The sequence below is a fragment of the Seriola lalandi genome, unplaced genomic scaffold (assembly GCF_002814215.2).
Source record: "Seriola lalandi dorsalis isolate HSWRI2012SDOR001 ecotype SW California unplaced genomic scaffold, Sedor1 jcf7180002054898, whole genome shotgun sequence".
Lineage (NCBI taxonomy): Eukaryota > Metazoa > Chordata > Actinopteri > Carangiformes > Carangidae > Seriola > Seriola lalandi.
In genome coordinates this window covers 1,545,957-1,565,430 of record NW_019525450.1, presented here as the reverse complement: position 1 = coordinate 1,565,430, position 19,474 = coordinate 1,545,957, and the positions used below count along the sequence as shown (strand labels likewise).

At 40.6% G+C, this 19,474-nt stretch overlaps 1 protein-coding gene across 2 annotated transcripts in view; it reads left to right on the top strand.

Moving 5' to 3' along the window:
- LOC111672264 (neural-cadherin) overlaps nt 1-19,474 on the top strand; it is a 232,992-nt gene that overhangs the window by 78,720 nt on the left and 134,798 nt on the right. For both annotated transcript variants that reach the window (XM_023429642.2, XM_087180218.1), the window contains 7 exons: nt 7,663-7,783; nt 8,035-8,197; nt 9,479-10,147; nt 12,152-12,343; nt 13,191-13,634; nt 14,368-14,698; nt 16,364-16,457. In XM_023429642.2, the coding sequence (XP_023285410.2) occupies nt 7,663-7,783; nt 8,035-8,197; nt 9,479-10,147; nt 12,152-12,343; nt 13,191-13,634; nt 14,368-14,698; nt 16,364-16,457 (2,014 nt within the window). The remainder of the gene's footprint in view (nt 1-7,662; nt 7,784-8,034; nt 8,198-9,478; nt 10,148-12,151; nt 12,344-13,190; nt 13,635-14,367; nt 14,699-16,363; nt 16,458-19,474) is intronic.

The following is a 19,474-nucleotide window of genomic DNA, read 5'->3' as shown; positions in this document are numbered from 1 at the left end:
GGCAGGTTCATCCTACAGCAAGATAATGACAGGACCAAACGTGATCTAAGAGAGCACGGTCTCCACATCTAAACCCCATGGAGCTGGTTTGGCATGAACTGGACAGAAGGTGAAAGCAAAGCAAACAAGTGTAACAACCTCTCTGAACAATATTTTATTTCCATCGCTAGACAGAAGCCGTGAGCGTGTTCGGCTGCTGGATGAGTCAGAAATTCAGATTCAATGTAGTTCAACAAGAGGTGATTGATTCCTTCTTTTAAAATGTCCAATTGCTTATTTTTTTTTTCTATGCTTTAATTTCAGAAATGCTGAGACACTGAATTACGTGAATTTCAAATAACAGCTGAATAAATGTAACCGTCTTAAAATTTGGAGCGGTAGTGTAGGTCTGTGGTGGAACATGCCGAGACACTCAGCTGTCACAGCCGGAGGCAAAATGTCAGCTCATGACAGAAAAGACAAGACCATTATTACTCTGAGGAATGACAAGTCTCTCACATGTTTGAGCACGGTGGCTTACATATCAAAAGTGCAGTAGAAACTGGATAGGACTCTGATTAGTTATTGATCAACAACACAATCAAATCAAGTGACTGTAGTTTGCAAGGAGTGACATCAAGATACAGCTGAATAAAAAAAAACTGTTCTCACTTCAACAGAGAAGAGAAGACTTTGAAGTAAGGCTGCTGGCTCTTTATTTAGCCATCAAAACAGAGCTAAGATACTTGTTTGATGTAAAAAACACAAGAACTGGACTATTGCAAAATGGAAGAAGGTACTGTGAAGGTACATTCAGCTTTCTCACTAGCTAATTGCTAACTTTGGGGCTGGGCAAGTAGCGCAGTGAGAGTTTTTTTTGGCTGGACCAGCCACCGTCCAATGTTACATCCCTAAAGTCCGTGAGTGAGTGAGTAAGTACAAACTTAACAATACTTGTTATTGGTAATTTAAATTAAAGTAATGCTTTTTAATGTTTAACTTGCTGTTTATGTTGTACCCTAGTGTCTGTCACACAACATATTAGAAATGGTATAGCGTTGCTGCCACTAAGTGGGTCTCCATTCAAATGTAATGCAATCTCGTTGAGGTAAACAGCCGGTGGTACTAATTTCCCAGTTGGGTGCATTGGTGTGTGGTGACTTTTACAGATAGGCAAGCAGAGCCAAACAACCAACTATCCCCTCCCTCCAAAAAAAACACCACTTCAGTGTGAAATTCAGGTGTACTACACAATGGGAAAATGTATACCAGACTAAAACATACATTTTAATGACAGTAGTAGCAAATTTCTCTTAAATTTGGGCTCTGTCCTATCCTGTCCTGTTTTGAGCTGACAGTCTTTCCTGTGCTGATAGTCTCCCTCCTGCATCTTGCGGCACTCTGCCTGGACATCGTCACCTTCCTGCACTTCTTCCTAGCTGATGAATTATCAGCATGCCACTGGTTGGGGGCCATTAAACCACTGCAGAAGAAGCGAGTGTAATGAGATGGCGTAATTAAAAGAGTGTCAAACCTCAGACAGTGGGAAAAAAATGTAGAAAACATGATGGTTTTGCGGCTTTGCCTGCTGCTATTTCTCTTCTCTTCAGTGGATGTCACATAATACATTTTTTGATATATACTATAAATTTTCCATCTTTGCAATATTTTCAGATTTTTTCAAATTTCTGGCATATCCACTTTATCTTTTAATGTGCATTTTTAATTTGTGCAGGCGGATGGAAACCCACCTACTAACTGCTCAAAAACAGGAAGCCTATAGAGCATTGTAAGATAATCACAAACAACAGCCAGGGCTCCAGTGTGCGACTACCTACTGTGGCTGCATTTTGTGACTATTTTTAGAGATAATGAAACTAAAATTAGATTTGCAAATATGCCCTGTTTTATTTACTGTATCAGCTTAATTTCGTAGTTATTTATTACTTGTTTGGAGGGAGAGAAAAAGTGTGTTTGTGTGTGTGTGTGTGTGTGTGTGAGAGAAGAAGACGGAGACTAATATCAGAGAAGCTCTCAATAGCTTACAGGACCCTACAGTATGAGCTTTCTTCTTTTGCCGTGTGATGATTGGTTTTTGTGACTCATCCTTTCAACCAGACTACTCCCTCGCTCACTTTCTCTGTCTTCTTGTTTTTTAATAAGGCTATTGAATACTAAAGCAGACCCCAAATTCTGATGACAAGTACAGTTTTCGTGATGATTCAGCAGCAGACATTTCCGTGAGAGATGCCAAAGATATTACTCTTACAAAAAAACATGACTGCAAGTGCATCCGCATGGATTTGCATCCGACATTCCAGCAAAGGAATTATATGCAGCACATGCGTAGAAGAGAGATGAAACAAAAGGTTTACACTACAAAGTGTACGAACTCACCAACCTCTCAGCAGTGCGAAACTAGTGTAACCGTGTTCAGCTGCACTTCACTGGAACTGGTGGGTTCAGGCAACCCCTCGACTCTGCGTCGCGTGTGGAGAAGGAGGAGCGGGAGGCTTACTTATCTTTTATATGGCGCCGTTTATTATCTGAACAGGAACAGAATATGTACTGGTCAGACATACAGTTGGCTCGCTAAATGTGGCTCTCACACAGCAGTTATTTTAGCACAGAAGCTAACTAGCTTGCTTTAAGAGCGCGATATGCCATTGTGTGAACATTTCAGCACTTAAAAAGCGACCTGCTCGTAACTCTTCTAATGAACATTTCTACAAATCACAGTGCATATACTGCATATGCTCATACGTTGTACATACGGACATTATTACACAATATTTGCACATCTCTTATGACCTGGCAATGTCTCAAGCTGCCAGTGGCTTATAACAACTACCTCCAAGACAGGGCGCCCTTGAGCCAATAAATACAGATATATAAACATAAAATCATGGCAGTTACTGCAAGTGGAATCGCATGGAATATAACATCTGTCACACTGGTCAATATTCAAATTGTCTGTGATGGTGCACAACTGCTTTTTCCACCATCGAGATGCTTTGGTCACTGTGCTGACTTTAATAAGACTTCACCAATAGTTCAAGCTGAATTTGGTAAAAATTTACACTAACTTTACACTTTATTTACACTAAGTTGGATCAAATGGTACACACATGGGGCCATTCTCCTGCATCTGAAAGTCAGTGTTGGATTAAGAAGGGTACCCACACCTTGAGCTGTCATCATCATGCAAACTGATTGAATTCCCCCCAGGGAGAACCTGGACATGGTGTTCATTTATTTACTGTTGCTAGTGTTTTTATTATCAAAATGAAATATGCCGGTAAGATGTTAAGAAGTATGTTTGAAAACCACAACCAGAGTCGATATACTGACTCGTAAAGCTCTCATTATCTCCCAGGATTTGTCCAAATGACCTTGAGAGACGAAATTTAAAATTCCAGCTCACCACACTCTACCCATGATTGATGTAACTAAGTATTGATACTTGGCGCTGATATGAGCACATGAAAAACACAATGTGTTTCTCGCCTTGCTGTCCCTACTATACTCTCTCTCTCTCTCACACACACACACACACACACACACACACACAGCCACATCCACAGCCAGTCATATGTCCATTGTGGATCAATGTTTCTATACAGAAGCAGCAAAATACTCAAAGCACTAAGAAGAGAGAGACAGAGGGAGGCTTTGTGTATGTAAAGATGAAGAGGAGACAGAGAGAGAGAGATGGCAACGAGGTAAAACTCATATTATCCAGCATTTATTATACTAGAGTGCAGAGGCCTGCTGTGCATCTCACATTTCCCTGTGATAAATAACCCTCAAACGGCAACACATATGCACATAAAATCACAAGAAGTCACATATTTGCTTATGTAGGTGCGTGAGTGTAAGAAGCGTGCTAGATTCTGGAATAAGGTTATTACCACCAACTGGGAGAGATGGAGGGAGCAGTAATGTGTGAATCTGTGTGTATTTGTTTTTTCTTATTTTTTGAGGGTTAAGATAGTGGAGGAGGAAAAGCAGAAGAGGCTGTCTGTAATGTGCATATCACACAGCTAATAAAGCTGGCATATACAGGAAATAATACAGCATTAATTAACTGCTCATTACCAGTCCATGTAATGTCAGTGTATAACCCATTAGAAGCAGAATTTAAAGATGTAGAAGTTGTAGATTGCTTCAAATGCCAACCCTGAAGCCCCTCTCTTTAACTCTTTTATGGGCGCTACTGAAACCAAAGACCTGCTTTAGAATAAAAAAATATACGATCCTCTCAGTAAATCTTCTCCATAGATTATTATACATCTTAGTTATGTCATGCTGTTGAATATAAGCTACTGAAAATCTTTCCAGTAACAAATACTCACCTCCAGTAGACTTGAAGGGTTTGTAGCTTGTTTTCACAGAGGCCAGAAGCCACTTTGGTTCGCAGAAATTTCAAACGATGACCTTGGGTTTTGTCTGAAAATTGTATCAAAATGTGTATATCAAAATGTAGTGCCTGAATATATGATACTGAAAAGACATTTAGTGGAGTATTCTTTTTTAACTGAATGTCACTTGAGATTACATGGTACGAACGCTGTGTCTTTTTGTCCTGCTGATGAAGCAGTTCCAGTGTGGAGCGTCTAGCTTTCCCCTGTTCACAAACATTGTAAGCCCAAGTAGCTTTTACTTCGTCTGACTTCAGTTCTTTTGGCGAGCTCAGGTTCATTCGTCTCTTTGTGTTGTATGTAGCTACATATCTGTTAAGCTTTATTTACAGAATGGATTTGTTAGCCTCCGTTGATAAGAGGGTGTCGAGAGCAGCTGCAGTGGTGTCAGTTTTAGGTCTAAGATCCTCTGTAGGGTTGAGGTTCAACTCTCCCTGAAGCCAGCTTAACTGATGTTCTGTAGCCTGTTGTTTAGCCCTCTGCTTTTCCTTAAGATTGGCTGAAAATGATATAGTGAAGCGACAAATACCCTAGCCTTAGCAGCCTCCCAGAGTTGACTAGCAGACACACCTGGAGTGTCATTCTGGGCAATAAAATGATTAAACTGTTCAGTAAGGTACAGCCAAAAATTAGGATTTTTAAGAATGTGATTGAAAACCGCCATTTCCCCTTTGGCCATTGTACTTTGCTGGACATGACCAAAAACATTGGTTGGTGATCACTAATAATAATATTACCAATCGATCAAGAAAGGTTTGAAGAAATAATCAATTCTACATGACGGATTATGAACTTTTGAATAAAATGTATGTTACCCGTCAGTGGGGTGAAGAGTCCTCCACGTATCAATAAAATGTATATCAGTGCAACAGCCAAGTAAAGACGGACCATGCCTCATGTCAGGCCGAGCTAATTTATGAGATCTATCCAAACGTGGGTTTAGGCAGCAATTAAAGTCACTTGCCACCACAGATCATTCAACAATCCAATCTGAGAACAAGGAAAACACTTCGGTGTAGAAATCATTTAAATAGGAGACAGCATCCCCAGAGAGCATCCCTTTAATCTTGGCGTACCTGCTGGAGGTGTCTGCTTTAACTTCTGCCTCTGTCAGGGGTAAGGACTTATGAACCAGGATGGCTACCCCCCTACTCCTAGTAGGAGGAAAAATAGACTTGGCCCACCAAGTCTCTCTTTAATTTTGCATGTTTTCATTTAATAATGAAAAGAAATGCAACATTCGAGGAGCCTGCAAACTCTATGTAGAGAGATAGAGCTGGTATTAGCAGCGACGCAGCAGAGATGCAGCTGGTGTGATCACATGCTTGTGAACCACAACAGTGAGTTCTGTGTGTGTGTTTGTGTGTGTGTGTGTGTGTGTGTGTGCGTGCTCCAGTTTCAGTAAAGCACATTACCTAGAGAGATGAAAAGAGTTTTGAAATTGGTACACTTGGGGAAAAGACATTAATTTTCTCTCCGTTTGTTTGTGTGTTTTAACTATTGTTTTATTCCCTGTTCTGTTTCTCTTTGTCCTTTGGGTCTCAGCATTTTTCTAAATACTTAAGCGACTGAAACAAAAAACTGAGAATAAGAGTGAGCGAAAAGAAGAAATGCAATGGCATATATCCCTAATGTCTCATTTAAAACACCAACAGACAGATGGTACAAAACAATCTGGATTAGGGCAATCTCCTCTCTCCTTCCTTGACTTTCATGTTGCTAATAAGCTGTGGATCTCATCTCGTCTTCAGAGGTTTCTTCTTTCTCTTTCATAATAACACGAGGGGTGGTGGTGGATGCAACGCTGGTTGAGATGCCGGCCTCGGCTTTAACAGTAATTGCATTAAAGGGCGAACATTTTGTTGATCAGGATCTAATAGACTTTATTAAAAATGCTTTGCAGAGCAAAAGAGGGATTATTATGTGCGGTAGGGAGAGAGAACTCTGGAAACAAGGGAGGGGGGAATTCACAGCAACATGACGCTAGATTGCTTGGAATAATGGAATATTAATTATTCAGTGAAAGATTACTGCATATATATAGCATTTTTGAAATTTTACAGACTTATGGGAGAAAGTCCTAAAGGTGACAGGATTTGATTAGATTTTATGTTTATACCCTGTCTTATGTTAAAGAGCCGTGTTGAAGTCGGTCCTGGCCCACGTTACTCAGAAAACCAAATAAATGTGAATCTCTGCATAAACCAGTGAATTGAATTCTGTTGGCATTCCTTTGGTAATAAATTCACTTTAACCGTGACACTTGTATCTACAATGAGAGATGATGGAGCTTAATCACTTCTACATGTTTAACTCTTGGCTGCGTAGTTGGGGTTCTTCAGGACTTCTTGACACCACCTGGAAATAGCATGTTTATGACAGAGAGACACTATTCATCTTGAATTCAAATTAGAGTGCTGTGCTGTTTTTCTAGGCGAGTATGCTAATGAAGCTAATGCAAAGTTAAGCGTATGCACAGTGTCAAAAAATGAAAAATGAAATGTTTACAAGCTTTAGTACATAAGACCCTGCAGGAACCCACTGTGAATATCTTAGTTTGATCCCATACACAGTTGTTATATGTTATAGCCTTAGTCTCAACCATCAAATGTCTGACACAGGAAGCTAATGCATATCATCAATAACAATAATGACAATACTCATTACCTGGTTTGGCCCCTCCCAGTATCAGAGAAGATGTATGCTTTGTTTGCATGAGGAAAAGCCATTTCTTTCTTTTTACTCTTGAAGACCTAGAATAGATTAAATTTAAATTCAGTGCTTTGCTCAAGTAGTCTGGTATTCAATCAGTCTTATACTTTAAAAACATATTTAAATGTCATTATTATCAGGTTTCTGATGTGTAAAAAAAAAAAAATGAATGAATTGCTGCAATTTTGAAAGGTAATTGATGTTCAGAACCTGCCTGAACAGCAGGAGAGCAGGTGCTAATTAGTAAGCAGGTAACTTAACTTTTGTTCAGTCAGTTCAACGTGACTTTTTTTTGTCTTTTCTATTTGTGTAATGTTACCAAACAGAAAAGGCACTGGTGAGGTTACTGTTTTTTTCAAAATCTAAAGTATAGACATCAAGTGCAATACAAATAGTTCCTGTGCAGGTTTTCATTGCTCCTGCAAATTTTTTTCAACCACAGCTCTTAACAAGACTCACTGTAGGCCTAGAATGCTTTGTCAATATCTAAGTTTCATTTCTACAAACTGTCATTCATCTCATTCACTTTCCATCTTCTACTGATCTGCAGGTGGAAACGCCAAACTGCGTTACCAGATCACTTCAGGGAACACAGGAGGGGTATTTGATGTTGAACCAGAAGTGGGTACTATCTTTATTGCTCAGACTCTGGACTATGAGCAGAACAAAAGGTAGGAACACACTCCAGGGAAGAAACCTTTGTTCCTTTTTTTTTTTTTTACTTGCTTTTTAATTGTATATTTCTTTGTTTTGCACAATACATGCTGTAGCTTTTAATGTCACTTCTTCTTTAAATCACACCTCAGTACTTTAAGTATTTGAGAACACATGTCAGTGTTTTTTTTTTTTACAAAGCCCATTTGGATGTAAACTTTTGTTTATTCTTGTGAAAGCCTCTGATGAAGCTGAAACTTTTGCTCAGGTACAAGCTTCATGTCCTGGCTTCAGATGGGAAGTGGGAAGATTACACGACGGTGACGGTAAACGTTGTCAACAAGAATGACGAGGCGCCGGTGTTTACCGTTAACGAGTACTACGGCAGCGTGACAGAGGAGCTGGATGGCTCGCCGGTGTTTGTGTTACAGGTATAGCCCAGTCATTCAGCTGTGTAATGCAGTTTGTGAAAGTGTTTTTGTGCAGTCTTCTGTTTACTTAGCATATTATTATTGTAATCACTTCCAATTGACCGCACATGGTCATCAGCTGGTGAGGATGCTGACATCTCTTGCATGAGACATATAGCTTTACAATCAATCAATCAATCAATCAATCAATCAATCAATCAATCAATCAATCAATCAATCAATCAATCAATCAATCAGTCATCAGCTTAACACGTTAAAAAGTCAACCAGAGACAAAGTTTTCAACTAACTCATAGAGCTAATCTTAGCTTAATTCAATGGCTACCAACAGCTGATTAAAAACCCTAGGAATTGTAGTGCAGTTTTAAATGAGTTTAGTTGAATGTGCCTCAATGAGAATAGCACTTCAAAATGTTCAGTTCTTCTTATTTATGAGTTGTTTAATTAAGGATTTAAGTTGTATACCATTAATCAACATCCAGTCATTTCATACTTTCGAGCTTCGGTAAAAAGCAGCAGAAATATGGTTCAGATTGAGTTCACCGTTATTTAATCCTGCCCCTTTTCTCTGTTTGGATTTCGTTTTTTGAAACTGATTTCAGTGATTATGCTGTAATTACTGCGTAGCCTCGGCCAGATATGGGCCATTGCAAGATCATCCCGGCTTTAACCCTGAAGCTACGTGTTGGATAAGTTATGATCCCGGTGAATAGAACAGACATTTACGCATAACTTGTGTAAATTGTCACACTTGTATACATCCAGTTTAGCACAGTTCAAGCTTAATAACACGTAATATTTCTTCACCACCATTAAGCCTCTCTCAATTACATGAGACTAAGTACAGTTTGGTTTGAAAGTTATTCATGGTAAGCCCGGTGCTCTCTTCCCTCTCTACATATGTCAGAGCACATTTCTTACCCCCTTTAAAGGAACACAGTTAATTTTGGCTCTACATCACACTGCAATTACCGTGCTAAATTGAAACATCTTTGGCCTGCCCAGGGTGTAATTGCTGATGTGTTGAGGATGAATAAGAAGGAGCAGACAGAACAAGAGAGGCAGAGGAGGTGTGGGTTGGGGTTGAGGAGGTTGGATCTTCGCCAGATTTACCTAGTGAAGAGTTAATAACTGCACAGTGTCTCTAGTCAGGATGTACTGCCAGATCAGCAGCATTTCAATAAGTAAATAGTTAAAGAAAAAAGAAACAAAAAAAAAAAAGAAAACTCTGTGATTACGCTCTCATCCTCCTCTCTGTCTCACTGTGCCTTTGATGTTGTAGGTAACAGCGTCTGACCCAGATAAGGATGCCGACCAGGAGGCCCTGCGTTACTCTCTCCATGGCCAGGGCGCAGAGAGCGAATTCATAATTGATGAGGTCACAGGCAAGATCTACGCCCAGCGGACCTTGGACCGCGAGGAGCGAGCCGTGTGGCGTTTTGTCGTCCTGGCCACAGACGAAGGTGGCGAAGGTCTGACAGGCTTCACCGACGTCATCATCAATGTGTGGGACATCAATGACAATGCGCCTGTCTTCACCTGCGCCCCCAGCTGCCACGGAGACGTGGCGGAGAACTCTGTAGTGGGGACATCCGTCATGGAGATGACGGCCACGGACCTGGATGACTCAGCTGTGGGGCAGAACGCTGTGCTCTCTTACAGGATTGTGGGTAGTTTAGATGCCACTAACATCGAGCTAGAAGGAGTGCCGACTTTCTCAGAAATGTTCACTATCAACCCCACCACAGGGACAATCACTGTAGCCATGGGAGGTCTGGACAGAGAGCAGGTTGAGTCCTACCTCCTGGTCGTGGAGGCCAGAGACGGGGGAGGGATGACAGGTACTGGAACCGCTACAATTCAGATCAAGGATGTGAACGACCACGCGCCAAGGTTCACTGATCACTCCTGTCTGGCAAGGATCTCTGAGAATGCAGAGCCCAATGCAGAGGTGGGTCGGGGTCCTGACTGTTGATAAGGCACCGTTTTATTAGCTTATTCTACAGAAACCAGTTTCTCTCGTTTATTTTAAATGATATCTGCAAATGTAAAGACAGCTTTCAGTGGATATACGTCAGAATCCAGTGTCTCCCAAAAAGACGAAACCCAAAGCGTAAAGTCAAGGGAAGTAAGTCAGCAGTCTGTCTTAAACCTAGTAAAGCTAGTAAACCACTCAGACATTTTAAAGCACCTTATTAAGCGGCTTATGTGATTTCTGAGGTTCAGTATATTTCACAAGATTTTATATTAGAATAGAATATTAAGAACATATACAAAGGCGTCCGCTGACATTGTGAAATTAATAATGGCATCTGTTTTCCAAAAACAAGCTTAACTTTTAGAATGTTTTGGCCCTTTTTCCATACAAGTGCATAGACTAGCACATTCAGCATATGTATTTTCCTGACCTTTGCCAGTTTATTTTGTATTTCTTTTTTCTTACCCACATTGCAATTAACATATCAAAAAAAGCAACTCTGGTTTTTCTGCTTCATTGTAGTATACATTTATTTATTTAAATGAATGCAAACCTATTAATCATTTGACTGAAATAAACTAAAAGCAACCTGCATTATAAAAATGAAAAGGATTGTGGTATCTTCATTAATCTGAATTCACATTAAAGCTCCTTCAATGGATATTTACACTTGTTTTGAGCATTGGAGCCCAACTCTGCAGCTCTATGCAGCTTCCATTCTCTTTTAATTTAGTCCTTGTAATATGGTAATAAAATATAGTATGTATGTACATATGTAATGTAAGTATGGTTGCTTCCCCATAGCAAAAAGTTTAAACAAGCCATCAGTGCACTACCTGCTCAGCACAGAGAGACAAGTAGACTAGTGGCTGGTGTAGAAATTCAAACATCTGTCAAGCCGCAGTGACCTAGATATTTTTTTTTTTTTTTAAAAAAGAAAAAAAAAGGGCCGGTTTCACAAAGATAGACTGTGACTGTAACATAGATCAAACCAACAGTCAGACTTCAGACAGACATCTAAATTAGTCTGTAAAAGTAAACCCTAATTGTTGACTATTTTAATGCTTAGTCTTTATTGTTTTGAGCAGTTTTTAGGCTAATGATAGCGAAACGAACACCATGGACCAATCTACAAGAGCAACGCAGCTGTGAATATAAGTATAAATTAATCATGTAGCCCGTCATTAGTCCAGTGTGCTACCCATGTTGTTCTGTTTCCGCTGGTTTTGTGTACAAACCATTGTTTTTCTTCATGTCGACAACTAGCGCCCCGTCTACCAATAATATCCGGCCTGACAGATTTTTGTTTTATTTTGATAATCCGATTTTTTTTAATCTTGCAATATCAGACTGACTGTCCCACATTTAGCTACAATCTCCAAATAGAGAGTCTACCCCCACCTGAAGAATGCTTATTACACTTTTATCCGTGTTGAGATTGAATGACAGAACAATCACGCATCAGGCAATGCACTGCAATGCACTGTTGTTAGTGTACAGCATCTGATGCTAAAATAGGTCTCTGTCATGGCAGCAACAGTTACTCCCATAACAGAATCACTTCCTCTTTAGCAATTTATGAATGATTTTGTTTTTTTCTTTTTTCTTCAAGCAATGCTTTATTTCAAGCTGTTGTGAGCTTATGTATGATATGTGACTGTGGATCACAGCACCACACGTGAACAGTAACAAAGCAAATTCCAGTCGCATTTTTATCAATCAAGTTCTTTAATTAGACTTAACATCAGTTTCTTATTTATAGAATATTTACAGAATATTGTGAAATTTGTGGTAGAATATTGTCATCATACAAGTTGTTAGCGACCACAGTCTGCACTGTTTCAAACTCTGTTACTCGGCTCTTGTCAAAAATACTCCACCAACTTCAGGAGATTTCAATTACTGTATCAAAAATGTAAGAATCCATCGTAGCCAAAGGGACATACTTCATCCACATAATGTTTTGTTCTCTTTCAGGTATTGGAGCTTGCTGCCGAGGACAGAGATACTGGAGAAAACGCCCAGCTCACCTTCAGTGTTGTGTCTGGAGACCAAGAGCAGAAGTTCTACATGGTCAGTCACAAGCAGGAGCAGCGCGGCACCCTAAGGCTTAAGAAACGTCTGGACTATGAACGACACAGCGAGCAGAGGTTCAACCTCACCCTGAAGGTATATGGAAGCTGTTCCAAAAGCCCCGTGCAACCACGCAGCCTTGCACTTTGATTCAGCTTCTGTATCATGTCTCTCTGTCTCTAATATGATTTTTGTGAAAGAAACCTTTAGTGAGGGGTACGCAGCATGTGTGAAGAGGATGTAGAAAAAATAGAGTCTGAGTCAAGACTGACAGAAGCCAGAGGATGAATGATGCTGTGGTGCCTGCTGTTGTAGTGTTGAAAATATAAAATGGATTTGTAGTAGACATCTTAAAGTTGTGTACTTTCACATACAGTTTGTTCCTGCAAGGTTTTGGGAATTGTTGCAACTGATAGAAAAAAAAAAAATGGCAAAGGTTTTGAGAATTTCCCTAAGCAGTGATCTCAAAGTTGGTTGTTTTTCTTCATCGCCCATAAATCCCTCAAAGCAACCTGTCATCCTCTCAGTCAAAAGTTAAGAGAAAGAGTGTTGAGAAGAGAAGAGAAGTTCTATAAAGCCAATTAAACACAAAGTTTCATATATCGGTTACAGACAGGGACTTTAAAGCTCCGCCAGGTAACTTTTCATATTGGGTGCAGTGAGAGGTTGCTGTTTGAAAATAACTTGAAATTCCAAAGGTGATATAAAAATCTGTTACACACATATCAGCACAACACAAATGTGGATGGTGTGACATTGCTTTACAGCCTAGGGTTTGATCACTACTGTTTCAGTAATTTGTACTTGACTCTTATTTTGTTTGATATTATAACTTCCAACTGCTGACAATGCACAACATTAGAAATCTGTTTGGATAAAACTTACAATCTTGTCTGTACCGCACTTGTGTGACATTTGAGACCGGATGTGGTTCCCGTTTCAGGTTGAAGACCTCGACTTTTCCAGCCTTCTGCACTGTGTGGTGGAGGTGGAGGACTACAACGACCACGCTCCTGTCTTCATTCCACACTTCCTGTCACTCGCCCCGCTGCCCGAGGACATCACCGTGGGAACCAGTGTGGCACGTTTGGTGGCCAGCGACTCTGATTCAGGCCAGAACCGTGACATCACCTACAGCCTGTCAGAGGACTCCGATCCCGAGGGGCTGTTCACCATTGACCAGTCCGGGGTGCTCTCTGTGGCCCAGCCTCTGGATCGGGAGAGGGTACCCCAGCATCACTTGGTTGTCATAGCGACCGATCATGGGCTTCCACCTCTAACCGGCAGCGCCACGGTCCAGCTGCCTCTATTGGATGTGAATGATAATGGACCAGAGTTTGAGGCCGCGTACTCCCCAATAGTATTTGAGAATGTGGCTGGACCACAGGTAGGCTTGACTGGGTTGGAACTCAGGAAATATGTGACATACTGATATTAATGCAATGAGTCTGTGAAAATAAGGAAGTTAAAGGTGCACTATGCATTCCTGCATTAGCGCGATTTTATTTTTGTCTCAAATCATAGGCATCTCCCCCTTGATCCGCTAGCTGCCTGCCCCCTGAATACACAGTGAAAAAGTGCAGCCTCAGGCGTCACAAATGGCAAACAAACACTAGGGCCACAGGCTGTGCCCCAAAACATAACCAATCACGTTCCAGCCACTCACCGACAAGATGGTTGGGGGAGGGGGTGGGGGTTAGTGCTCGTGCACATATGGGGGGGGCAGTGAGCAGAGTTGATAGAGTAGCGTGAGTATCGGAGAGTACACAGCTGGATGGCGCCGTGAACTAGGTCTAACGACTCAACGATATATTTTGGGAAAATGGCCGAGGCACGGACACGACCAAAAAAAAGACGTTCGGATGAATATACGACGAGGAGGAGAGAAATGGAGAAGGAACGAACGAGGCATTTATATTGGGGAATCGATTCAAAGGTGGCGAGAACTCCGCCGGCAGATGCAAACATGGGGGGGAGGGGTGAGCTTGCTCTGTTTCGAACGTCAACAGAAGTGACGTCATGCAGGAATGCATAGTGCACCTTTAAGCTAAGGAGAATTATTGTTCATTAGTGGCATGGATGAAAAAATCCAACGCCTCCTGCTCTCCCTCCTTGTTTAGGTAGTAAGGTTGAACCAAACATCGACCCTCCTCCGAGCTGTGGACCAGGACTCTCCCGAGAACGGTCCGCCCTTTCACTTCACCATCCCATCCGAGTATCGCCACAGCAATGATTTCTACCTCCAGGACAACCTAAACGGCACTGCCACACTGACAGCCCTGAGAATGTTTGACCGCGAGCGCCAGAAAGAGTTCCTCATTCCTATTATTATGAGCGACAGTGGCCGTCCACCCAAAACAGTGACCAGCACCCTGACGGTAACCATCGGTGACCAGAACGATCACGCACACGTGGCAGGGGAGAAGAGGATTTTCATCAATAGTCACCGAGGTGAGAAGGTCATCTCCAACTTCAGGATGTAGTGTTCAGAGACAAGCGATGAGACTCTGGGGCCAGTTGCACAAAACACCTTCAGTTTTCTTCTTAAGTACGGCAGTTAAGGTTTAATTTCTCCTTAGCTGAGGGAGTTACTTAAGGGTGTTGCACAAAATTTGACAAAAATCCATCACCATGGTGTTCAGCAGACAGGTCAGAGCGGTTAAACTGAGTTACCTGGCGCACTGCTGATCTGTGGACATGAAATACCTCGACTGTATGTGAGCAGAAAGATCATGTGGCATAAAACCGTTGAGCGGTTAGTAAGCTGGGGAAAGTAGACAAATCCAATTCTAGACGATCGGCCAAATCATAAACTGACTGCCTGTCAAATCTGTAACGTAAAATCAGTTCCTCTTGGTTAAAGGTTCCGAACACTCCTCATTTATTGCCATAAACTTGACCATGTTGCAGTTAAGATAGACAGGTGTTTTGTGTAACTGTTTTTATTTTAAGGAAACCTTAACTCAGAATTTAAAGACACTCTTAACTCAAGGTGTTTTGTGCAAACTGCCCTCTGGACATTATATATATATATATATATTATATAGAACATGTGTCTAACTGAGGAAAAGGAAAAAAAAAAGCAATTTTCATTCACATTTTGGACTTAAGGTAATTTTCTCTCTAGATGAAACTCATACTGCAAACAAATTAAATCCTAATCAGTGTTCAGTAATTAACCCACACAAAACATTTTTATTGAGTTTTTCACCTTTAGCTCAACCAACTCATTGTCACCACATTGTCACAGTTTGCATGATTGGTGTTAAATCAGAATGACTCCCATGGTGCTATTCTGAGGATCACAAAGGCAAGCCACAGCTCGATTTTGACATCCAGTTAATCACGGCAACATTTTTTCTCATCAGCATGTTTGGTGTAAGGATCCCAAACAAACCACATACTAGACTAACTAGGCTTAGATTACAATGAATCTCAGATTTTGTGTCACAAATAGCCTGCACATAATAAGACTGTGTTGGATTGAAAGCACATTGTGTTGTTGATATTCCGGCAACTCTAGAAGATGAACAAGGACTTATTACTTCTCTGTTTTTTGTCACTATACATGCTTTTGTTCATATATTTGCACCTAAATTAACTGACAAATAGTATAGCAGTGTCATTTTTTTACCATTGAAAACCAAAAAGGATAACTATTTGTTTTAGTGTTGTGTAACTTTTTCCTCCTAACTTTCTGAAAAAGACAAAGAGGCTAAATTTCAACATGTCAGGGTCTGAAGGGAACCCTTGGGATAATTGAGAGATGGCAACAACAGTTCTACATGATTGTAATCAATGTGTATTCAAACAGCACTTCTGTTATGCATTTCCTTCTCCCTATGCCAGCCACTTATGAGTTCTGCTGAAAGGAAATGTTGAATGAAGCCTGAAATATGCAGAGTACATGCATAACACATCCGACACACACTTAAACACAATATGCAATGAGGTACACATGCAGAAAGGCTAAATGAATAAATGGGAGGCCAGTATAGAGCTGTGCACGGTGTCCTTTGCTGCTGTATAGATAACATACAGACTACACTTTATATGCACAGAGCTAATCATCATTTAAACTGTAAACTAATAAACTGATGTGTTTTCTGTCATTAGGCCGTATGCCAACCACAGTGCTTGGAAAGGTTTACTCTCCTGACCCTGATGACTGGGACAACAAGACGTACGTCTTTGAAGGACATGTGCCAAGGTAAATAACGTGACTCCAGTGTTTGCTCTAGAATTAAGCTCTATAAAACAGCGGGGGGGCAGGCCAGTTACATATTACAAACATATTACCTGCCTAAGTGGTAAGACGGAATATCAAAAGGTATTACATTGAAATAAACTGACACTTCACTGCAACACAAACTGGAATATATTGATTAACCTCTACTTTACACACAATGCCGCTCCGACCAATTGCTTACAGCCTGAGGCACATTTGTCTCAGTGGTAAAGCTTGCAGCCTTGCTGAGTGCATTTCATTTTTCTAGTTTTTTTTTTTTTTTTTTAAGAATACCTAAGGCTCGGTCATAAAGTAATTCTCCAAGAGGTGGCCCATTAATGCTCAGTAGCAACCATGATGCCGCCACTAATGTTACAGAGCCTATTGTAAAACCTTGAGACTTAGCCTGTCTTCCTCTTCACAAACTTAATGAGCCCGTCCCAATCTTAATTAACATTAACTTACCTGGTTGTTGTCTTCATCATCAGGTGTCTTCCTCTTCGTAGAGAAATATTCTAACAAACTGGAATAATAGCTATAAAGATTGTTGGTGAAGATTAGGCCAATTATACTGACTGAACTCACGTTATGATTCTGAGTTCGCTAACGTTATTAGCATAAAGCTAACTCAATACTGCACAGATTTTTGTCGTATTGTCCTTAATTAAAGACTCTACTCCTTCAACTCATTAGCCATAAAGTATGTTGTTAACGGAATAACTGCTGGCAATAAATTAACGTAACAACTCATTGTAAACAGTCAGTATAGTTTACTGTAAACAAGTGGACGCTGTCTACTTAAAATAAGGCAATAAGGCATAGCTTATATAACTTATAGCGATTTTCTGGGGAGTAGAGGTGCCAGTCAGACTGACAAATATTTATGAAACCCGGTCAAACCCTAAAGAGGATTCTGTAAATTTCCTCACTCCCCGGGTATACATCAGCCAAACGCCATAGTAAGCAACAGCAGACCAGCAGAACAACACTTAACACCATCAATTCTGAGCAATAACCACAGTGTATTGAGCATACCAGTGCCAAAATCAATAACAGTGCAATATATACAGTGCCAATGTCTCAACCCAACCATTCAATTTACAGGGCAAAGTGTAATGTCCACCCACTGAGTCAATACTGTCACAGTCCGTGGTTATTCTGTCTTGGCTGTTTCAGTCCTCAAAGTTTCCAACAGAGTGATACTTCCTTGCAGCTAATCAGCCATCTAGGTCTGACCCGGGCCAGCGGATAACTTCCTCCGCCTCCTCGTAAAACGACTGATACCTGGGAAATGAGTTGTGGAGTAAAACTGGACGGGTCGTAATAACGATTGATTAGTGTTGCTGTTTATGGTTAAACTGCAATGTGAGCGCAGGCCAGCGGGGGGAGGACACTTCGGCAGGATACAAGGCAACCGGACTCGTAATGTGCACCTGCCCTAATCCTGCAGTAGCGTCGGCCAATCTACATAGAGGAAACGCAGGACTCTTCATGAGGCGTACATGCTGGATCTTTCACATTTTAGACCCGTGAGACAAGAAAAAAGAAAACAGCTCTATGTCAGATGCGTATGTGAAAATGCAACAATTTTCACCCAAAAGCCTAAAACATAGACTTAGGCCATCTGCACACATGGGTAAACTAAAATTGCCATAAATGTCCAAATTCACTTTATGTGTCAATGTTATCTAATCAGAACTGTGTCATAAACAGTTTGATGGGAGCAAGCAGGTGCCTGTGATAGTTGTTACTTGCTCTTTCCGAGAGATGTCTAATAACCTGTTATAGTTAAATCATATGGTTTTTGGTTAATGACGTGGTCCATAAGGTTGTTAGTCAGTGAAGCAATATACACTATATCTTCTCTTATGTTTTAGTTTCTATGTGCAGGTTTTTATGTAGAACCAACAACAACAATTTTTTATTTTTTTTTATTGAAAGAATTGGTTTTTCTTCATCTTCAAGACAGATTCACTCAGCAGGCAATGGTGCAAGAGGAAGTACAGAGATGGAAGTCAGTAAAATACTCTTGGGTACTTTTATTTGTTTGAACTCATGAAAGTTTGTGCTAAAGCTTAAACATTTCTGATGACAGCTGATGTACATTTACCACTTCAAATGATCTACGTCCTGTTAAATGAACCTGATTTCACATTGCTTTCATGCCGTGAGCTGTGTTACATTTTCCAGCTAATCTTGTGGACAGTTTGTGTCTGCATCAAACGTTTTGTTGCAGTGATCAATTCAGTTTAAATAATGCAAAGCAACAGAGTTAAATATCTGTCAGGGAGGCCAGAGATTTGTTGCATTGTGAGTATTTCTGGAGAGTTGTGGCTATTAAGGAAGCCCCTCAAACTTTGCAGATATAAACTGTTATCTTTTACTGCTATTTGCTGAATTCTTTTGCTGACTCATAATGACCTTTTTGCATTTGTCACTAATGTCTCAAAACAGATTTTATCACTTTTTTTTTTGCATTAACTTTATGCGATTTGATGATTGTAAACCCAATTCCTTGTTGGCAGTGTGGTCAGCAATCAACCACCAAACTGCCTTCTTGATGTATTGGTTAAGCCACTAAACCCTCATTAAATCAGCCTGATAACTCTGAAGTGTGTTCTTCTATTCTTTTCCATCCTTTTACCGTATTCTTTTACCACCCCCTCATCATTCTGTCCGATAATCCTCCTGAGGCTGATAACTAATTTCCTCATTCCATCCCTTCCTGTGTTTTCCTGCACCCAACAACACCTTAGTTCTCATCTTCCAAACTGAGCTGAACTCAAAATGACAAACTTTTGTTTTGTCTCTCTCTCTCTGAGTACAAGGCATTAACGTTTTATGACAGCTCTCTGTGTTTCAAACCTGAGTTCAGAGCACCTTGTCTTATCACTGCTGTTCTGGCTTTTCAGAAAATGGAGCCTGTGATAGCTTCTTCTGGTTTGTTTTATATATTTTCATTTCAGTGCATCAAATCAACCATAAAGCTGTTACTGTGA